General features: G+C 54.2%; 1 protein-coding gene across 3 annotated transcripts in view; it reads right to left on the reverse strand.

Moving 5' to 3' along the window:
* Positions 1-21208, reverse strand: part of CNTFR (ciliary neurotrophic factor receptor) — a 212554-nt gene that overhangs the window by 76729 nt on the left and 114617 nt on the right. For all 3 annotated transcript variants that reach the window (XM_054186256.1, XM_054186257.1, XM_054186258.1), the window contains one exon: positions 13307-13388. In XM_054186256.1, the coding sequence (XP_054042231.1) occupies positions 13307-13388 (82 nt within the window). The remainder of the gene's footprint in view (positions 1-13306; positions 13389-21208) is intronic.

Here is a 21208-nt window from a genome sequence, read left to right on the forward strand (position 1 = left end):
CCAGGGGCTGTGAGGTTGCAGCTGCATTATTATGGGGAAGCTGGAAGGAAAAAAGAGTGCATGGAGGACCCACGTTTCAACAGCTGAATCTCCTGGTGGGTTTATGGACCCTGCACTGACCCTGCTGCCATGCAGAAGAGACCAGCAACTGCGCTAAGGCTAAGTCAAGCTAAGCCAATGCCAAGTACCAGACAAAAATAAGAAAAAACTCACAACCCTGCAAAAATGTATAAATTAATATCTCTTTTAAAATAACAGCTCCCGAAGTCCCATGTCATTACTATTCCCCCAGGATTTTCCTTTCTATCTCCCATGCTGCCATCGCAGCAGCTATGTAACTTTTGAAGAGCACAGATCGGCAGCATAAAAATGGCCGCAGTGATTATATTGCAACACTTCACTGCTTCCCTGAGCTGCAGCTCCCTCCTTCACTGTTGGAAGTGAAGTACGATCAATGCTAATTAATTAAGGGCCAGAACCTACCAATCATGGTCACACTGAGTTCAAGCGCTGTTTCTTGAATATTCAGGGCTCACTCTCCATAAAAGCAAGGAACAGTCTCCAGCAACTTGGGCTGAAAACAACAGAAACTCTCTTTGCAAGCTAGGAGGGATGGATAGACTTGTCCGTCTCAGGGCTGGGAGCTGGAGGAGTTGCCTGCGCAGGGGCAGACCCGTGTGACAAGGCTGTAAATCAAGAAAGCATCATTGACACAACGGGAAGGGCAGTAATGCAGCTTGAAGGCATCCCTAAAGGCTTTCTGCCAACAGGAACCATGGAACTGGCAGAGATATTACACCGTTCAAGGCCAAGAGGAGGATGCTTGCGATGTGTCCAGAAAGAGAGCACAAGCATCCTCCAAGAGCAAGGAGGAGAAATACCCTTTCTCTTAGCACCCAAAGGGCTGCGCCCAGTGGTGCTGGGAGAAGGCAAGGCAAGGAATGGGTGTTACTGGGCAAAGCTGGAGGACACTCCTCAAAGGCAAGGCCTTGGAGATATCTGAGGCAGAGAAGAGTCCCAGTAAAGCGAACGGAATTCCAGCAGGAGCGCCACTGGGAATGCTGCTACAGCTCACTGGCAAGTGAGCCTGTGGCCATTGGCATTGGCCACGGTTCCTGCCTGTGCAAGGGGGCTCGCATGATGCTCTTAAGAGCTGGGAGGAATCAACAGGGACCCAAGATCCAGAGCTGCCCTTCCCTGATGCTACAGAGCTGGGATCCTCACCCGAAGGCAAAAAGAGACAAACACACAGGCCAATTACCCCGTGCTTCCCACCACAAAGGTAAAAGTAATTTTTGAGTCTGCTGCACACAGGAACTTGGATGTGATCACCAGCCAGGTGCCTCACTGCATCCCAGGTAATGCTGCATCCCCTCCCAACAGCAGGAGTCCTGCAGGGCTCAGCTGCCCCCTCTCACTCCTCAGAAACATCGCTGGATTCTCGTGCTTTGCCCCAAACCTCTCCAGTTGTCTCAGCAGCTGGCACAGGTTGTGGCAGATTTCCAAGCTCTCAGTTATGGCCAGACACAGAGGCTTCCCATGGGAAATCGCAGTGAGAGGAGCAGACAGACAGACATCAGCTTCTGGATTTAATACACTCTCACTCACGCGTGCCTCAGTTTCTCACTTGCACAGTATGCAAATGAGAAATGCTCTCAGCTGGAGCAACCACACCACGGGGCAGGCAATCTGCAGAGGCAGCAGAGTCCGACCTGCCAGGGCTTGCGGCTTGGCTGGAGTCAGGGGCTCCCTGTGACTCATCCCACATATTCTCAAGTTCACAGCTACAGCTGGAGACTCCCCTCGGGAGCGAGCGCTCCAGGCTTGGCTTTCCATTTCCCCCAGAGAGGGTTTGCGCGTAAACAATACGAATGGTGAGCAGAGCTCTCCTGCCTGACGGAGATCTGTGCTTGGACGGATGCATGGATATGGTACCCAGCAGCGGACCCCTGTGGAGATGCTCTGCCTGATGGGGGGTTGCACCAGCCACTGCTGTCGTGAGTCTGACGTCCTGCTGCTCACAACAGGACAGGACCCTGACCCCCCTCCACCGCTCTGTTACCTCTGTGAGGGATCCTCAGCAATGTCCACGGCTTTATTTCAGTTTGGATCCTGGAGGCAGCAGGTGTGGTTCCCTGCAAGCAGCACAGACCAGCAGAGGACAGAGGGGACCTCTCTCCAGAGAGCAGAAGCATGCTTTGGCACAGCAAAACCTCCTTTCCCCACCTGTCCTCTGCCAGCAGAGCTGTTACCCAGCAGCGTGCCCAACGCCTGGATATCAGAAATACACGCACATACATGCACACCTCATTACACCTTAGCAAATTCGGAAGGAATCAAGCAAGGCACACCACACGCTGCAGCTCTGCTTTAGCTTCTGCATCCCAGTCAGCTCCTTGGTGTGATGGTGCCAGCTTTCTTCTGCCTACAAAGCACACGGCTCTTGGCTGGCAGAAGTTCTTCAGGCTTCCAGCCTTGCAGGTCAATGTTTCGCAGCATCGACTCTGCAGACCTCTGGCTGCTTTGCAATACTCCAGAATAGATAACTAAGAAGAATCCGGCTGCCACTGGATGGCTTAAATCTACTAGCAGGGATCAGCACTGGGGGGAAACGCTTGAGGCTTTGCAAGCCAAAAAAGCTCAGAAGGTCAAGTGGGAGGAAGGGCAGTGCATGGCTCTGCCAGCTGTGTGCACCCCGCGGCAAGGCTCTGCCCCATCCAGAGGGATTCTGCACTAGGAGGTGGATGTGTCTTTCCCAGGGCTGTGGGACAGGGACTCACCCTGCACACAGATATACACAACTGTGCAAGGAAAAGTTTTTAGCCCCTTCCCCTTGTCTCCTGAGTGGAGACAAAAGCTGTTTCTTTCCCATGTTGAGTCACATAACACAAAGCTGCTTCCCCAACACCAGCCTCTCCAGTATGGGTCTAAAGCAAAGGAAGGCTGTACAATGAGGCTCCAGAGTCCTCAGCTTCAATTAGCGCCTGGTGGCAGCTAAGCCTAAATAACAATCTTTCCCAGCAAATCCTACTCCAAGAGATTAATGGTCCATACACTGGACTAATACTGCTGTAACCCCTCCTGCCTCCATCACCGCCGATTGCTATGCCGTTTCACTTGACTTCTCCACCTGATTGGCCTTCCTGGAGCACTCATTACAAGGTGACACGCACCACTTTTCCCCTCTGTAATGAGCCTGCCACAGCCCGTGCTCAATCCTTCTTCTTCTTCTCCTTTTCCTTTTAAATATACCGCAATTATATTGGGTTCTCTGCATGGATCCGCTCCATTTAGTGCTGCCCAAGACTGCTTATCCTGAAAGATGCTCTTTTCATTTGCAGGACAGACTACACATCTTGCAAGCTGTTCTCCTGTTTATTTTTTACACTCCAGCATCTCCCACCCGGATTAGGAATCTGGGTATCAGGTATTTCCCTTTGCACAGAAGCACAGTGTCTGCCCAGAGAAATTAACCCCCCCCAAAAGACTCTGATTATTAAGGTTTGTGCGTGTTGCGTCCCAGCATCTGCGCTCCCGAGCATGCTTCATGGTTCCTTTGCTCTCTTCCTCCCTAACAAAATCCTCTCCCTGGAAAGTAGAGATGATAGTGTTTGGTCTCAGTGTCTCACTGTGGCTGTGCTCCCATTACCCAGGGCTTTGCTTGGTCACAGGTGTGTCACGGGTGGCCTGAAGACAGCATCTAGTGACTCACTCTGTGTCCAACACTACTGATGGATGTGCAGGACCTGAACATCTCAGCCCCAGCCCTGGCTGCCCTTTTGGTCCTGGGGTCTGTCACGCACAGCCCTGCTGACACGCTCTGGGAATGATTTGTAGCACCCTCTGCTAAGGTCGTGGGCTCCTGCAAGCGGCGCCCGGAGCTGCCCCCAGAGCTGCAGCACTTCGCTCTTTCAGCCTGACCGGAGATTGGCTTTGCAGTCCCCGAGCAGCCTACAACCCAGGACTTCAGTCACTGGAAACACTTCAAAGGGGATAAATAATGAGTGGCACCTTCAGTCCAAGTTCAGCTGGACACGAGTCGCTGAACAGGCTGGTGGGGACCAGGCTGCTTTGGAAATGTGAGATGGCTGGCTCCCTAAGGTGGCCGTCTGTGACTTACAAGGTGAGACCTTTCCGAGCTTTTGGAGGCTAATTGAAGCCAAACCCCCGAAGCACTAAAGGTTTCCACTCCAACTGTCACTGTTTTATGAGATCTTCCATTTCTGGAAGGCTTTGAGAATGTAACAACAGGCATAAAAAACAACAGGCTCAATCCACGGACAGGGATTGCTTCCTCCCTCGCCAAAAGGAGCTCAGTGCTAGGACAGGACACAGCCCTTCTTCATCAGCCAGAGCTCAAGTAAAGAGCAAAGCCCATGGCTATTCCCTGTGTGCTGGGCTATGCCTCAGCTCCCTGCGTCTGAAAATCTCTGCAAATGAGATTTTGGCTCCACCAGCATTTGGGGGCTCGCAGCTGCTATGGCAATGCCTTGATTTACAACCCGGTGTCGGCAGAGGAAGCGATGCTCCTGCTTCACACAACGGGACGATGCCACCCTGAGAACATGACCTTTGTCCAAACCCTTCCTCCCAGCTTCTCCCATGATCTGGGCTTGTCCAGCAGTGGGCTTCAGCAGGGATTTGTGAGCAAGGACCCAGCTGGCTTACACAGATGCTGCAAGAGCCAAATGCTGCTCCCTGTCTTACACTGTTCCCTCTGCACATCTGCACCAGCAGGTCCTGCCTCCTCCCGTTGGGTAATGGCAGCTTTGCCCCTGCCAGCAGTAACTCCCAGGGCTTCATCCTGAGCTGAATGCTCTCCATCCAAAGCTCCTCTGTGTGTCCAGGTGGACTACAAACTCCATTCCTCCTCCTTCATTGCTTGTCGATATGTTTAATGAAGTCTAAGAGACTACTGAGACATGGTTTTCCTTGCCACTGGCAGAACTAATGAATCCTGGCAGACTGTGAGGCTCCCAGCAGTTTCTTCTTCTCACCACAGATGTGAACTATTTTCTCCAGTTCTGTGGGATTACAGGTTTGTACAAAACCTGTCAGATCTTTTACTTTTACCTTTACTTACCTTTTCTTTTTTCTTTTTTTTTAATCTTTTACAGCTTCGTGATCTGCTTCAATACACCAGACTGATGGAAGGGTTCATATTTTTGTTAGCATCCCAGATATTTCACACCAGATTTCCTTCCAAGATCTCAGATGGCTCATGTGGACCTGGGGACAGATCCCAGCTTTGATTCAGAACCTCATCTCTGTTGGCTCCATTTCAAACAACTTCTTCCCTTCCCAGAAAGGGGTAAATTAAGTGCAAGCGCCTCCAGACAGACTTCTATAGCAAATGCAGGCAGTTTATTTGCACTGTCCTTTGCCTGTCTCCAAACTTCAGTAACTTGCAAAGAGCGAGTCTTCAAAGCTTTGCTTCCTCTCACCTAAGTGCCAGTCCCTCTATTTTCCTTCCTGTCCTTCTCCTCCCTCCCCAACCCGCACTTTAAGAACATCTCTCCTCATGCGTCCGACAGCACTTTGCACGACGGGACATCAATCTCGCGCTGACTTGTGGCGCTTTTCCAAAAGCACAGACCCTAGGTGCGTGCCACAAGCTCTCAGCTCCCTGTCTGACGGGCACGACCTGAGCTGTGTTCCTTGCAGTGCACCCCAGCGAGACCGGCCACCCTGCCCCACGCACCCAACACTTTCTGCGGGTGCAAAATTAACAGAAGCTGGGTGGAAATCAATGCCCTCAGTTTCCCAGTGCCCAGGTGGGAGGAGTGAGCCCAGGACACGCTCCCCATGGGGCTATCCTGCACCGCCATCCAGATCCCCGGAGGATGCTCAACTCTGGGACCTGCAGGGTGATGAGGGAGCGGGCAAGGAAACACAGGCACTAAAAATAGGCTGTCTGCGGTAGGGGCTGACCACATTTATTAGTAAGCCTGTGCTCCAGCTGACCACAAGGTCAGCCTCTGAGAGCTTGGCCATAATTCACTCTGTGTCTGGGCAGGAAATCTACTTGAGCTCAGAGGGATGTCCAGTAATAGAAAAAGATGTTCCAGGACCCAGGGCTATTTCTGATGTTTTCTTTTACTTTGCAGACAGGGAACCTTTTGGGAGATGCATCTTGTGGCGGGAAGAAAAAAAATTTAAAAAGGACCAGGTGCTCCAGGACAGACATAGGGGTAAGAATAAAAAAGTGGGGTGCAGAAGTTTGTGCCTGTTTGGGTCTGGGGTTCTTCTTCTCAGACTCACTTTCACCATGCTGGGCAAGGAAGCAGCAGGGAAAGACCAGAGCAGCAAGAGAGCACTGGACCTTGATGGGCTCTTAAATGCCCTAACAGCATGCAGCAAAGTTCAATGGATTGCAGCTGGGGTGCCATTGCAAGTTGGGCGAGTTGCTGTCTCTGCTGCTTCCCTGCAGCTGTGGGCTGGCAGGGAAGATGGGGAGGCAATGGGGAAAACACCGCAGTAATGAACACCCAGAGGTGAAGGTAACAGACCTTCCTTCCAAAGGCATCAGGACGGACACGAGTTTCACGCTACTTGGATTCCAGCCAGGTTGTATCTCTGGCTGGCATGGGGTGGGCTAGCAGATTGGCCCCCAGCAGATGCAGCAATCCCACTGGAATGATGCTGGTTGCCAGCAGAAAGCCATGAGCTTGGGCTGGCTTAGCCCAGGGAAGCAATTAGCAAGGCAAAGGAGGCAAAGAGTGGATGCCTGCCCTCGAATGGCAGCCTTCAGAACGATTTAAACAGGCCCTGTATCGCAGAGAAGCTCGAATCCTAATCGCTGCACATAAGCCACCAGCGCTGGAGCCTTCATGTGAGGGGTAACGTGTCCTGGGTGAGTCAGGCTGACTCACCCGCTGGGTACACGAGCTGCCAGCAGAAGTGAAGTGACTGCCAGGGAGCCCAGAGGTGCAGGCAGTGTTGCTGTCCAGGGATGCTGCTGTCCAGGGGTGTCCACACCTCCGGCAATACCTTCCCCCATTGCCCCAGCGCTTGTGCCTTTCCCCTCTTGCTGCTCCAAGGCAGAAGCACGTCTCTACTCATGACTTGCCCTGGAGCCAAGGTCTTCCAGATACAACTGGCTCCACCAGCAGATTACGTGAACACCACTGTGAGCTGGGCTAAGCCCCCCAACTTTGACTGTGCTGAGCAAACCCTGAAAACATCTTTTCAATGCCAAAGACATGTCCTTTTATTGATCCAGCACTGTACCTCGGTTCTGGCTCTCCAGGCTGTCCATGAAGCAAATTTGAAGAGTGTTTTGGCTTCAAGATGGCTTGAAAAGAGCGTGGGATGCAGGGGCAGGTAGAGGTTGTGCCAAACCTTGCTTCCTAACCCAAGAGGGGTCCTGGAAATGTTCTGAAACCAGCTCACACACTGAACGGGGCTGCAGTTTGGAGCAAGGCTGGTATTTCAGCCAGCTGGATAATGAGAGCATCCAGAGTTGTAACAGGAAGGATTAAAAAATGTAATTGCTAATGGGGAAATAATTGTTAATGGGGAATCATCATTGCAGGAGGGTGTTCCCAGTGTGGCCCCACAGGGATCTGTTCTTGGCCCATTGCTAATCACTCATCGTATCAATTATCTTGAAGGCAACATAAAACTGTTGCTGGCAAAGTTTGCCAGTGACACAAAGGCTGATGTTTATAACGGAAAGGACGAGTCCATCGCACGCAGAGCTCCGGAGCAGTTAATATAGTAGCCTTCCCTCAGCAAGAACATGTGTTTTATGCAGCCAAACACAAGTCCATTCATCTCCAGTGAAGGAATGTAGGTCAGACTCTGAGAAAGCAGGGCTACATCTTGAGGACAACGCCGATAACGCCTTGGCAGGAGCCACCCGGAGATGAAGTGCCAGTGTGTGTGATGAGAGCAAAACTTGGCCCAAGACGCAAGGAGGTGTCAGGGGAGGTGGGAAGGTGCTATGTCATGAGGAGACAGAGCTTTTTCCTGGGCTGGCCGCAGCCTGAGCAGGGAGCGAGCCTCTGTGGGAAGCACACACCATCTCCAGCCTCTCAACCGGCCGATTCTCACACACGCGCACACACGCATACACACACACACACACGGTCCCTTTGACCTTGCCTTCCCCAGTGTAAACAGTGAGTGCCAATTACAAAAATTCCAAAACTGTTGCACTCGCGTCTCGCCCTGGGGAGTGGGTGGAAAAACAAACAACACACGACAGATGTTAGTCGTGTCGCTTAATGCATGACTGAAAAGCACTCCAATGGGCAGGGAAAGGGAGAGGGAGAAGGAGGAGAGGCAGAGGGAGAGGGAGAGGAGACCTTCTGTAGGCATATTCGGTGAGACTACTCCTTGCAGTGCTGTCTTAACTTGAATGCCCATCTCCCCTGTGCACCCACAGGCATGAGACCAAGCCTCGAGACCCAGGTAGCCCATCACACCACTTCAATGTAGGCACCTTCACTGAAGAGCATTTGCACAACAATCAAAAATCTACTCAGATGTCTACAAACAATCCACACGCTCCTGCGTGAACCTACAAACCACCTCCTACACGGAAAACCCAGAGAACACCCCCAAAAGCAAAGCAACTAGTTTAACCGTTCCAGGAATTTTACGGGCCGACGGGGACGTGGGGGGAAGCAGAGTCCAGAAAGAGCTGGTCACATCCCCGTCAGCCAACAAATGCCACGCAGAGAAGGTTGGACAATGCGGAGAGGGGAGAGAGGGACATATCTATAGTTGGTTTCTCTTCGAAAAGCCAATTTGCATGGCTTTGCTCTGCATTTTGAAGGCTGTTTACCAGCCCAGGCTTTGTCTTAGCTGAAATGTGGGCAGCATTTCTAACGAGGCACACGCAAACTGGAGCTCCCGGGAGGCTTTGCAGCAGAACCGATTGCAAAAGATTAGCGCCAGGGCTTAAGAGAGCAAGAGAGAAGGGAAAGTAATGAAACAAAATCCCTCTTTCCTCTCCTCGGTTGAGGAATGATGGGGGCTAATTGCTTGTTGCTGGTGAGAAAGAGAGGAGATAGCAGCTTCTGCGCCCATCAATAAATTAACGCCGGCATGTGGCATCTGAAACGCATTCATTTTCAGAGACGTTTATCTCTTTGTCTCCTCTCCTGGGTGAAAACATAATTATTGTTTAAACATGAGTTAATTCAGCAAGGTGAGGATCAATAAAGCAGAATTACTCCTCTTTTAAAAGCTGAGAAATCTCAACGTGGGACACATGTGGACATAACTCTGACAGCACTGACAGATGGGGAAGAGCCTTAGGTCGTGGCAGGAGCTGGGGGAAGCAGAGCTTGCTCTTCCCGGGACTGCTGTAGCCCTCGGGTCTACTGGAAACAGCTAAGTCCATCCACAGGCAGTCAGGGCAATGAATAGGAAGAACTGAAATCACCCGCGCACATACGCTTTATGGCCTGACACGCGGTTATGCGTCTCCACCGTGCACACACTTCCCACATGAGGAGCTTTGGCAAAGCCCAGGGCTCGTGCTGTGGCCTCTCCCTTTCCTTTGAAGGCGACCGAGTCCTGCCAGGGCTGCTTTCACACGACAGAGCCCCCAGCCAACCAAAGGTGTGAGCGTCGCAGCGGGCAGCATTGCTTCTGTGCTCTGCCGAGCCTTCCCCGTCACCTTCCTCTGCTCTGAAATAAACTGGCAGCAACCACTGCCTGGAGGAGGAAACACCAGAAGGAAAACTTAAGCTGCCCACGATAACGGGGAGGGCACCAGGCTCTACTGCGTGTTCTTCGGCCAGTTCTGCCTCCTCTGTCCCCTCACGTTTCTTCTTGCAGCTCCCCCTGTGCTGGCCAGGAGCTGTGTGGATGGGGACAGCCCCATGGCTACCCAGGGCACTGCCTGCCTCTGTAGGCAGGCTGCCCCTCACCCTGCAGCCCTGTCTGAAGCTGGCTTACTTTTGTGCTTACCCAGGCATGGGAAGGGTATCCCTATCCCTGGACCACTTGCTCAGCGAGTCCGTCAGGAGTCCCAGGCACCACCCTACACCAACCTGTTCTGTCAGCTCATCCCTGCAAGCCTCACCTCTGTTTTTCCCCTGCTTCCAACTTTACCCAGCGCACCGCCTTTTGCTTTGCTAAATTCAAGAGCCAGGGAGGTGGCTGTTCAAAGTGACCCTGCACTGGCTGCCCTGTCCGGGATGGGGAAGGTTGTTTGTTTGATGCAGCGGCAGCATGCGGCAGCCATCCCACGCACGCTGAGCACGCCACAGCATGCCAGAGCCACCCAGCGTGAGGGGCTGAGCGGCGTGGGGTGATCGGTTTAGCAGAAATAGGATTAGCTGTGAGCGCACCCTGTGACTCCTGGCAGCACCGGCCGCTCCAGCAGCACCCACAGTCCAAGCCGGCTGCCCCAAAATAACATCAACACACGAGACAAAGACCTCACGGTGGAGGTGGGCTGGGAGCAATGCCCGTTCAATGGCTTGAGTTATTCTGGGGGTGAAGACACAACCAGGGATGTTTCTCCTGGGGAGCTGCATCCCCCACCCACAGACAGGCAGTCTGCCCCATCCTCATGCCCGCCAGTCGGGGTGACACAAGGGACCATGCTGTGGGAGAAGGTCTTGCTAGCACCCTCTTTCGCTGCCCCTCTGCCCCATTACTTGCAGCAGGACACTCAAAAACCCCTGCCCGAGCCAGCACATTAGTGACACCCTTCGAGCATCCCCCTGAGTGATGGCTCCAGTCTCCCACCACACAGTGCCCACCCCATGGGCAGCTGGAAGTGGTGGTGCTGCACAGGGTGGTGCAGGTATAACTTTAGCAACCTGCCATAAATGTGAAGCAAGGGAGCTCTGTGACCGCAGGGAGGGAGGGTACCCAAATCTGCTCACCCCTGAGCCCCTCCACCTCCCTCCCCAACACTGGGGACCATCCTGGGCTCCTGCATCCCAGACAAATGCACCCTCTGCTCTGCCAGCTCCCAGGAGAAGCACCAAAGATGAGCAGCAGAGGAGTTAACGCATGAGCAGCCTCACCTCCTCTGAGTCCATCGCTGCTTTTATTAATTCATGTGGCACTTTGCAGGACACTCCAGTAATCACCAGGGTGCACGTGAGAGCCAGGAGCGGGTGGCCGGCCTCACTGTGCCATGCTCGTGCTCACTTAACAGCTTGTCACATCCTCCTCACTCAAGTATTCAGTGCTAATGCATCTCTTAAAGTGCTTCATGAGCTATTAAAGTCGAGCGTGTCTCAAGTGCATGATAAATGGACTCTATGCCAGCGTCTTCCCCCCACTCCACCCGGTCCCTGCCACCAGTGGGATTAATCCATCCTCCCACCCCATTCCTGATGTGCTTTCCCAACCCGAGTGTCCGGCTGGCAGCGGATGAGCCCTGGGGCTGGCTGGTGAGGGGAGGCTGCAGTGCATCAGGGGGTGAGGTGGGGGGGGATGGAGCCCACCTCTCGGGTCTCCAACGCAGGGCAGATGCTCCCCGACTTCCCCCGCATGTGTGCCAGCTTTCCAAGCCCAGCACGGTGGGGCGAGCAGGAGATCTGCGGCTCCAAAGCTGTGCCCTGAGCATCACCTTGGTGTTTCAGAGAAATGCCCAGCAGGGACACAGGGTGCCTCTGGGGAACAGATTGAGGGCAGTCCTGGAACTGCCCTACTAGCTTTCCTCCCAGTCTTATACCCAATTTTCCCTCCTCTCTCTTTTATGTCCCCCAGCGCAGAGCAGCCTCTCTGGCCCCTGCAGATCACCCCATGCACCCTCTCCAGGTGCCTATTGAAGCACTCAGGTCTCAGCAGCTCCAGTTTTGAGCTGGTGCCCCAGACATCTCCCTCCCAGACGCAGCCAGGGAAGGAGGAGGGACACAGGGATGCTTGGCTATGCTGCCAAATCCCTGAATCCTGCCGGATCACGGAGCACAAGGTGACAGTCATTGCAGCTTGCCTGGCCAGGGGCCTTACCCAGGGCTGTGCTCTCTACACCATCATGCTGCTGCCAGCAGCGAAATGTGTGGCCCTGGCCAGCGCTGGTGGGGAGCAGTGTTTGTCTCTCTGTCCAGACAACACATTTCAGGTGTGCGTAACCCTGAAGCACCCGGCGCTTCTGCGTTTTGCGCATCTCCCTGTGCGACAGATCTGGGCTGCTCTCCCCATAGCACAGAGGGAAGCAGCACGGTGCATCCAAAGGGTGCTCTGCCAGCCACGGCACTGGGCCCGTCAAGGCTTCCCAGGTAGCGGTCCTGCAAGCACAGCAGGACCAAGCAGCATTGCTTCTCTGCAGAAAGCATCACACCCCCGCAAACAGCACAGGTCTCAGCACCCAAATGGCTTCGAGCTGGAGTGCCCTGGGACGGTTCTGGGAACGCTCCTGCAACACCGCCCAGCAAGCTCCCTCTGTGTCCAGAGAGTGGCTGTCCCCATGCGACGGGAACATGCTGCCAAACCCTAGCTGCTTCATGTCCAAGCAAGCAAGGCTGTCAGCTTCCAGCAATGGAAACCCACCTAGCTGGATTTAAGGGAGCTCAGCAGGGTGCTCTGGCTGTCTCCCTCAGTCCCACAGAGTGCACAGATGCACAGATGTCCTTACTGGAGTTAAGCTGCAAAATTCTCCTCTGTAATCCACTGAAAGCAACAACAGCCAGGCTGACTGTTAGGGATTCATTGAGTTTTGGAGGTCCTCCATTTTGTCCCATTATTACAGGGCTGCCATAGATGACCCTAGAGTGGGACCCAACCAGCCGTCCCATAACCTTCCTGCTCCTGCCTGGACAGGTGATCACTAGTGGCTCTAAAATTTCATCTCTCTAAGGGCATTGCTAAGGCAAGTGCCAAATCCTCTGCTAACCGGGAGAGGCAGAAGCTAGGGGTGGGCACAACGGGTGGTAGCAATGGGGACGAAGTCACCCCAAGGAGGTGAGGGCAGGATGAGGCATCCCTCAAGGTCATGGGGTAGGGTCTCAGGGCGTGGGGCTGTCAGGCTGCTGCTTCCTCCCACTGGCTCATCCCCTCACGGGTGGGTTGCATGGAGCAGCATGCAGAAAAGGGAGGGTAAAGGGCTGGGAAGCTGTTCCCTGACCGCAGGGACACCCTAGGACACACAGGGGTGTGGGCAGGGTGAAGGGACCAGCAGGTGTTGTGGGGACGCAGGATGCCCAAATCCTGCAGAGGTGGGCAGGAGGGGACACATGCATCACACAGAGGAAAAAAGCTATAAACATCCAGAAACGTAGCAACAGGCAAGCCCGGAGAGGACATCCAGCTTGCCCCAGGAGAGATGCTGGAGGAGCGGCATTCACATTTTTCGGGACTCCTAAGATGGGAGAGGTGCGAGGAGACTCACCCTGCTGGCTGTGTCTCTGGGCGTACACCACCACCACCGCGGCGAGCACCACGCAGCAGGCTGACGGGACAGGGTTAGCCATCTGTGGAAGCAAACACAGGCAGGAGCAGTCAGGGTTTGGCCCCAGGAGACCTTGCACACTCACGTGCCGAGAGCAGGCCCCTCATGGGCAGCCGAAGGGAGCAAGGAGATGTCCACGAAGAGACACTTCATCTCAGGTATGGAGATGTTTTGCTGGTGTGCATTTCATAGTTCAACGGCCTGTGGCACTTTCCAGGGGAGCTGCCAGCACAACCAGGTGCCCGGAAGCGACGATACGTCTTGCACAAATGCTGCATTTTCCTCGTCTCATTTTCAACCTTTCCCTTAAGAAAGTCAGACCCTGCTGCTGGGCTCTCCTTGGAAGCTGCGGCATCACCCGCTGAGCACACACCGCCTGCAAGTGGGCTGCAGAGGTTTTTTGAAGAGATGGGAGCACCCCCAGGCACTTCAGAGCAGCAGCCGGTACTTAGGATGTGCACAATGCAGATCCCAGCACGGGCAGCTGCTGCTGATGCTCCGGAGCAGACATGTGGGAGGAGCAACCGCAAGGATGCCCTGCGCAGCCCTTCCAGGCTTGGAGACACCTGAGCTCTGCTCCTCTTGCAGCTGGTGGAGGAGACCAGAGCCCGGAGGGAGCTGCTGGGGACAGCAATGGGGACGCTGGCCCACCCGCCAGGAGGTAAGTAGCACCATGCGTGAAAAGTAAATTACACCTTCAAAACCGTTTAAACCTCTCTAATCTCCAGCGCCGTATCGGTAACGCGTGGAGGATTGCCTTTTAATCTAGAACATGAGTATGGGCTCGTTAGCCAGATGGCATCCATTTAAACCTAAATAAAGGGGAGCTGTACTGGCCAGAGGAAAAAAAGCCCAGCAAAACACATTCCATTACCCAACACGGCCATTGCAGGAGCCCAGATGGCCTCGGGTTCGCAGCAGGACACGAGACTTTGCAGGGCTGGAGGGGAAAGCCACCATGGCTGGGAGGGATGTCACGAGCAGATTTTGGGGTGCAGCCTGGTCTCAAGTGCCTCTGAGGGGCAGGGATGCTGAAGGCGAGGGGGGGCCCTGAAAATGGGGAGCTGGGAGACAGGCAGAGAAGAGATCCCCAGCCTCACTGCTGAATTTTCAGCGCTGGGTTTGGGCAGCGAGGGCTGGCATCCAGAGCCGGCTGTGGTGGCAGAGCACGGACGTGCCAGCCCAGCCCCAGCCCTCCTGGGTCACCTTGAGGAAATCCCTCCCACCGCCTCCCCTGTGCCTCAGTTTCCCCCGCCTGTAAAACAGAGATAATGAAGATGACCTTCCTTGGAAAGCTCTGGGCAAGGAGCGCTAAGTGCTAATTACAACATCGTTATCGTTCACTCTGCTGTTTCTCTCCTTTTCCCCATGCCTGCTCTCCGCTCTGCCTCCTCCATGTGTCCCCCCCATGCTCGCAGTGTGGCTCCCCTGCTGCCACCCCGCCTGTGCATGAGCTGCCATCGCAAGAGGCAGCTTGGGGAGAGGGTGATGGCCGGGACCCACGGCAGGTGGCAATGCCACATCCTGGGGCAGCGCTGGCACAAGGGGCACTGAAGAGATTGGGAGCTGCCTGCAAACCAGCAGCCAACCCTCCCTGTCCCTCCTAAATTCACTTCCCACTCAATATTCCCTCACCACAGCCCTGGAAGTTGGTGGGTGGCACCAGGAATTGAAGCAAGCAAGGAATTGCACCAGGGCTGGAGCCCCCATTGCACTGCAGTCCAGGTACCCCCAGGTAGTGCAGCCATCCCATCTCTGGGGACAGTGGCAATGGTGGGAAGCAGGACAGGAGCCCCTATGGCCCCCCCGGCAATCAGCCTGCTCTTAAAGAGTGGGATCTGCTCACCATAGCCTTTGGTTTGGCTCACGCCGGTGCAAATATCATCGCCAACCATCGCGGTCTACAACTCAGTCCTGCCAGGGATCAAAGCCACCCACCCTCCCCTGCTGCTCCTCCTCTTATCGGTTGTCAAAATAATTGCTGCTGCTCCTGCCCGCATGCCTGCCAGCCTCACCCAAGGCCGGACCAGCATGGAGACAGGCACCACAGTTAGGTGGCAAGGGACGGTTCCTGTCCCGAAGCACTGACAGCCTCGAGGGTGATGTTGCTTGGCTACAGGTGGAAAAAGAGAGAGGTAGGAGAGACCCGGCCAAGGTCCCTGGGGACTCTGTGGCACGGCCAGGACACAGGCAGAGGCTCCGCATGCTGGCACAGAGACCTCACCGCTCGGCTGCTTTCGCCCTGCAAAACCTCATTTCTTCTCGGAGATGAGCCCCGACGCCAGGCAGGAGCCGGAGCTATTTTAGTGCGAAAAATCTAGCCAGAAAACCAACTTTTTCTCACTTGAATCTCAATTTCCCATGCAGTATTTGCTTTGTTTGCCTGTTTTGCCCAAAGCCATGTTGATTATTTTTTTTCCAAGCACATAACAAAACCACCGCAATTTCTGCAGATGCTTCTAATGCAAATTTCCATTTGCTGTATTTGCTCATTTAACAGTTTGTCTAGCAAAAGCCAGTGCCCTGGCATGCGAGCTCACGGGCCAGCGAGCAGCAGCTCACTGGGCATGTGGCTCCCCGGGCTGTGTCCTCGCTCCAGCAGGGACCAGTCGAAAGGTGACGGTGGGGAACCGCATTTATTACACTGCAAACCCAGCAGTGGGAAACTCAATCTTCCGCGGAAAAAGAGGTTGGAGAATATTTGCTTTTGCCCCTGTAGTGAATCATTTCTTGGCGGCGGAGAGGAAAGAGGAGCCTGGGCAGGAGCAGGGGGAGGCAAGGGCGCTCATGAGACGTGGTGGCCTGGCAGCTCTGGAGCTGAAGCCACCTCCATCAGCCTTCCTTGATGTCCCCAGTTTCTTGTTTTGGGAGAGAGTGACCAGTTGATCCTTCCCTGCCTTGTCCTCTGCAACAAGGGCAATCAGGACATCAGTCACTGTCACTGACTCAGAAGACAACTCAATGTAGGAACAAGGTCCTTACTAGCAGCTCTTGGTCTAAACAAAATGCATTCCCCGTCCTGCTTTCCCTGAGCTGGATCAAGCTTCATTTAAGCAGGATGTGGCGAGACCTTCGTGAAGAGAAGCCCATGGGCCGTCCCTGCAAGCAGGACTGAAGGAGCACAGCAATTTGACATTAACTACGATGGCATGATGGGGTAAGGACAGTCCCGAGGTAGGTAGTAAGAGCAAAGAGGATCGTGTATCCACGCAAAAAGTAGGGTGCCACAATCTGCTGATGGAATGGATCCAGAGGAATGGATCCTTTCCAGCCCTCCCTAAAAGGATACCCAAAGCCATAGGGATGCTCACTGGTAATGGGGTATCAACTGGCAACAGCCAGCTGGAAACTGCTTGGCCACCCTGAGAGCGCCTTCCAGAGTCAGGACAGTCTCTGTTGCACACTGGGACAAACCTGCGTCCTTCTGATGTTCCTGCAATTCCGTGTGTGCCACCATGACCTGCCCCAGGTGCCGAGCAGCTCCAGGACAGGGCTGTCCCTGGCTGGTGAGGGACACAGGCTGCAGCCCAGCTTCCTCCCATCACAGCCCCCTCCCAGCCACAATAAATAAGACCCTGACCTGGAAGCAGGTATCTCCATAACAAAAAAAGTGGTAGTTTCAAAACCTAGCATTTCCGCGATGAAGTCTTCGGTCAGGCAATTCCCTATTGGGTGCTGTTACGGGGCCTGGCTCTGAACTGGTGATCCAGGGGAGAAAAAAGCTCCGTTAAGCTGATTCCTCCCCACAATCATAGAATCATAGAATCATAGAATTGTTAGGGTTGGAAAGGACCTTAAAGATCATCTAGTTCCAATCCCCCGGTGATGGGCAGTGACACCTCCCACTAGATCAGGTTGCTCAGAGACCCATCCAGCCCGGCCTTAAAAACTTCCAGGGATGGGGCTTCCACCACCTCTCTGGGCAACCTGTTCCAGTGTCTCGCCACCCTCATGGTGAAGAACTTCTTCCTAACGTCCAGTCTGAATCATCCCATCTCTAGTTTTAATCCATTCCCTCTAGTCCTGCCATTACCTGACATCCTAAAAAGTCCCTCACCAGCTTTCTTGTAGGCCCCCTTAGGATACTGGTAGGCCACTATAAGGTCTCCTCAGAGCCTCCTTTTCTCCAGACTGAACAACCCCAACTCTCTCAGTCTGTCCTCATAGGAGAGGTGCTCCAGCCTCGTGGCCATCATCCTCGTGGCCCTTCTCTGGACATGTTCCAGCACGTCCATATCTCTCTTGTAGTAGGGGCTCCAGAACTGGACACAGTACTCCAGGTGGGGTCTCACAAGAGTGTAGAGGGGGAGAATCACCTCCCTCGGCCTGTTGGCCACACTTCTCCTGATGCAGCCCAGGATACAATTGGCTTTCTCGGCTGCAGGTGCACACTGACAGCTCATGTTGAGCCTCTCGTCTACCAGCACCCCCAAGTCCTTTTCTTCAGGGCTGCTCTCAAGCCAGTCACTGCCCAGCCTATATCGGTGCTTGGGATTGCCCCGACACGATCCCCCTATAGCCTTGCCCAAAGCCTTCCAAAGGAGCTCTGCAGTGCCTGCACTGCAGGCACCCGCTGTAGACACACTATGGTACAACCTCCACTGCAGACACCAGCTGTAGACGCCATGGTACGCCTGTACTGCAGACACTGACTGTAGATGCTACGATACATGTGTACTGCAGATACTGACTGCTGACCTTACAGTACACCCGCACTGCAGACACTGGCTGTAGATGGTTCCACATGCCTGTACCGCAGACACTGCAGCACACCTCTGCTGCAGGGGAGCTCAGGAGCTGTTTGTCCCCAAGGTGTGATGCTACGCCTGTAGAGCAGACGTCGACTGAAGCCATTACAGCCCACCTGCACCAGAGACAGTCGCAGCAGACACCTCCTGGGCTCCAGCCCCACAGAAAGCCTGTTCAGCCTCGAGAAGAGAAGGCTCCAGGGAGACCTTAGAGCAGCCTTCCAGTACCTAAAGGGTGCTTACAGGAAGGATGGGGAGAGACTCTTTATCAGGGATTGTAATGATAAGATGAGGGGTAATGGTTTCAAACTGAAAGAGGGTGGATTTACATTAGATTTCAGGAAGAAATTCTTTACTGTGGGGCTGGTGAGGTGCTGGAACAGGTTGCCCAGGGAAGCTGTGGATGCCCCATCCCTGGAGGTGTTCAAGGCCAGGCTGGATGGGGCTTTGAGCAGCCTGGCCTAGTGTGAGATGTCCCTGCCCATGGCAGCGGGGTTGGAACTAGATGAGCTTTAAGGTCCCTTCCAACCCGAACCATTCTGTGATTCTATGAAAGACCCTTACCAAAGCCACCCTGTGTTGCTCAGCCCAGCCCTTTGCTAGCAGAGATCCTGCCACAGCTTTCCCAGCCCTGGGACTCTGGGGTGCCATCCCTCCTGGAGGGCAGCGCCTGCTGCTGGGACAAGCAGTGAAGCGCCGCAGTGGGCAGGACAGCCCCCAGTCTCAGTCCCAGAGGGATTGCATCCCTGTAGGCAGGGGGCAGCAGCCCTGGGAGCAACACTTGGGCGCCCAAAAGCACTAAGCACCATCTCCTTCCTTCAGACCTCCCCTGGCAGCAAGGAAAGGAAAAAATAGTTGTTGCTTAATACTGTGCACTTGCCAACAGCCCTAAAACCTCCTGGTCTCACAATGCGCCGCTCACACTAAACTCCACTTTGCTGCTTAAGAGGAGGAGAGGAGGAGAGAAAAGAGGGGTTTTATCATCTCCTTAATATGTGCTATCAGAAAGCCCTACCTGCAGGGCCAGAGCCCCTGTTGCTTGAAAAACCTTCTTAAATCTAATTTAAACCCCCACTGTCAACAGGGTGATTAGCACTGCCCCCCTGGACTACAATCGCCACAGGGATGACTGAGGCCAGCTGAAATTAATTCGCTCACGGCTCTTGCAGACTGCAACTTTCCTCCCTCCTCCCTTTCCATTAACAAAGCGGAGATGCCAAGTAAGCGTGGATGCCCTGGGGGAAGGAGGCTCCCGTGGCAGATCCCCTCCATCACCGTGCCTCTGCTGGCCCAGGGAGTGCTGCAGGACCCCTGGGCAGCTGAGCAGACTCTCCTGCCCTCATGGTCAAGGAGAGATGGAAGGAAGGTGGAGGGATGGCCCTCAAAAAATTTCCCAGCTGCTTTGGTTGAAGAAGTGTCCCTGAAGGCAGCTGTAGGCTTGCAGGGCTCTTGGCTCCAACACATGCATGCTGAAGCGTGGAGCTGCTCCATCATCCCTGGATGCCGCTGGTAGGATGTCTCGGTGAGAAAGGCATTGACCAAAGCTGCTCCCTGTACCCATGGGGATGAAGAAAGAGGTTCTCCTGGAGGAAGCATCAGCCCAGCTATAACTAGAGCTCCTTTCCAGGGGGTACTGCACAGCCCATGGGCTCCAGGGGCAGCTGGGATGGTCTGGGGAGGAACAAGCAACCCATGAAACGTCTCAGGCTGTTTGGGAGCCTGCTGTCTCCCAGGACAGGTAATTTCTTGCTTATGTAGATCATGGCGACATGCTCCCACTGGGGCAGGAGGCTGTGGAAAGGCCAGTGGGCCCCAAGACTCCCCAGGAGCAAGGTCCTCACCCTGCAGCTGCAAGGGCTGGGGGATCTCTGCTCCAGGAGAAAGGTGGGTTCCTTTTCTCTCAAACCACACCTTGCAGCTCCTCCAAATTGACCAAGAGAGCCCAAATGCATCAGGACACTGCAACCCGCACCCTGATCCCAGTACAAGGGACATGTACAGTGGTGCTACAGTCTGCCTGCTCCGTGCCCCGAGGACAGGCAGGGGAATCATCCTTGCGGCATGGAGGTAGAGAACATCCTACCTCCATGAGCAATGTCAGGAGAGCATCGTGCAGGTACACCACTGAGAACCTCTCCACTGACCCTGCCTACCAACAGCGCTTGGTGCCATGGCCATCGCAGGGCAATGCTGCCGGGCTGGCAGCTACCTGCCACTACCCATCCCCTCTTCCTCCATGGAGCCTTGAAGGGGGACGTTTCCCACAGCCCCTACCTGTCCTCGCAACTACCATCACGTTATCCAGCCTTTCTGCAAGCGGAGGGCAGCAGTCCAAGCCCAGCCATCTGCTCCAGCAGTGATAAAAGCCAAGGCAAAGCACAGCATACTAATAAGCATCACACGTCTCTGAAATTGGTGCCGGCAGAAAGGATGGCAGGGCAGGAGGGGGCCTGAATCCCCAAGGCGGAGGTTGCGGGCAAACATTGCCCCAGGCCTATTCCTCAGAGACATCAGTGCCACTCGGGAAGGAAGGTCAACCGAGCTGCCATACCCAAACCCTGCTCATCCACACCCCAAATCCACATCTGGAGAGCCTCCGAGATGGAGGAAAGCTTGGACCAATGAAGGGAAATGTCATTTTCCCCCTCTTTTTACTCAACTTTTGTCCACACTGAGCCTTTCCTGGCTTTCTGCAGAGAGAGACTGCAGGAATCAATTGCTCGTTTGCTTCTATTAATGACATGTCAAAGACGACGATTTTTTCTGGAGCCTCCATTCAAGCGGGGATTTGGGATGAGTTTTTCCATAGATGCTTTCCATAATGTCATGAAGCTGGTGGCACCATCCCAGGGAGAGACAGAGGAGATCAGGCAGAGAAGGGAGGGAGATGGGAGATGGGAGATGCTCATGATCCAGGTGTTTCCCAGTGCTCCTCTCTGGAAGACGGAGAAATCACCCAAGATGGGCACATTTTGGGGTAGGTCCTCCTCACTCCACCTCTCCAGGCTGTGATTACAGTGGGAAGGAGCTCTTGGTGTCACACTGAATTTTCACACTTCAATTCCCAGTCTTCACTCATGAAAACACAATATTA

Source organism: Rissa tridactyla, chromosome Z (assembly GCF_028500815.1).
Source record: "Rissa tridactyla isolate bRisTri1 chromosome Z, bRisTri1.patW.cur.20221130, whole genome shotgun sequence".
NCBI lineage: Eukaryota > Metazoa > Chordata > Aves > Charadriiformes > Laridae > Rissa > Rissa tridactyla.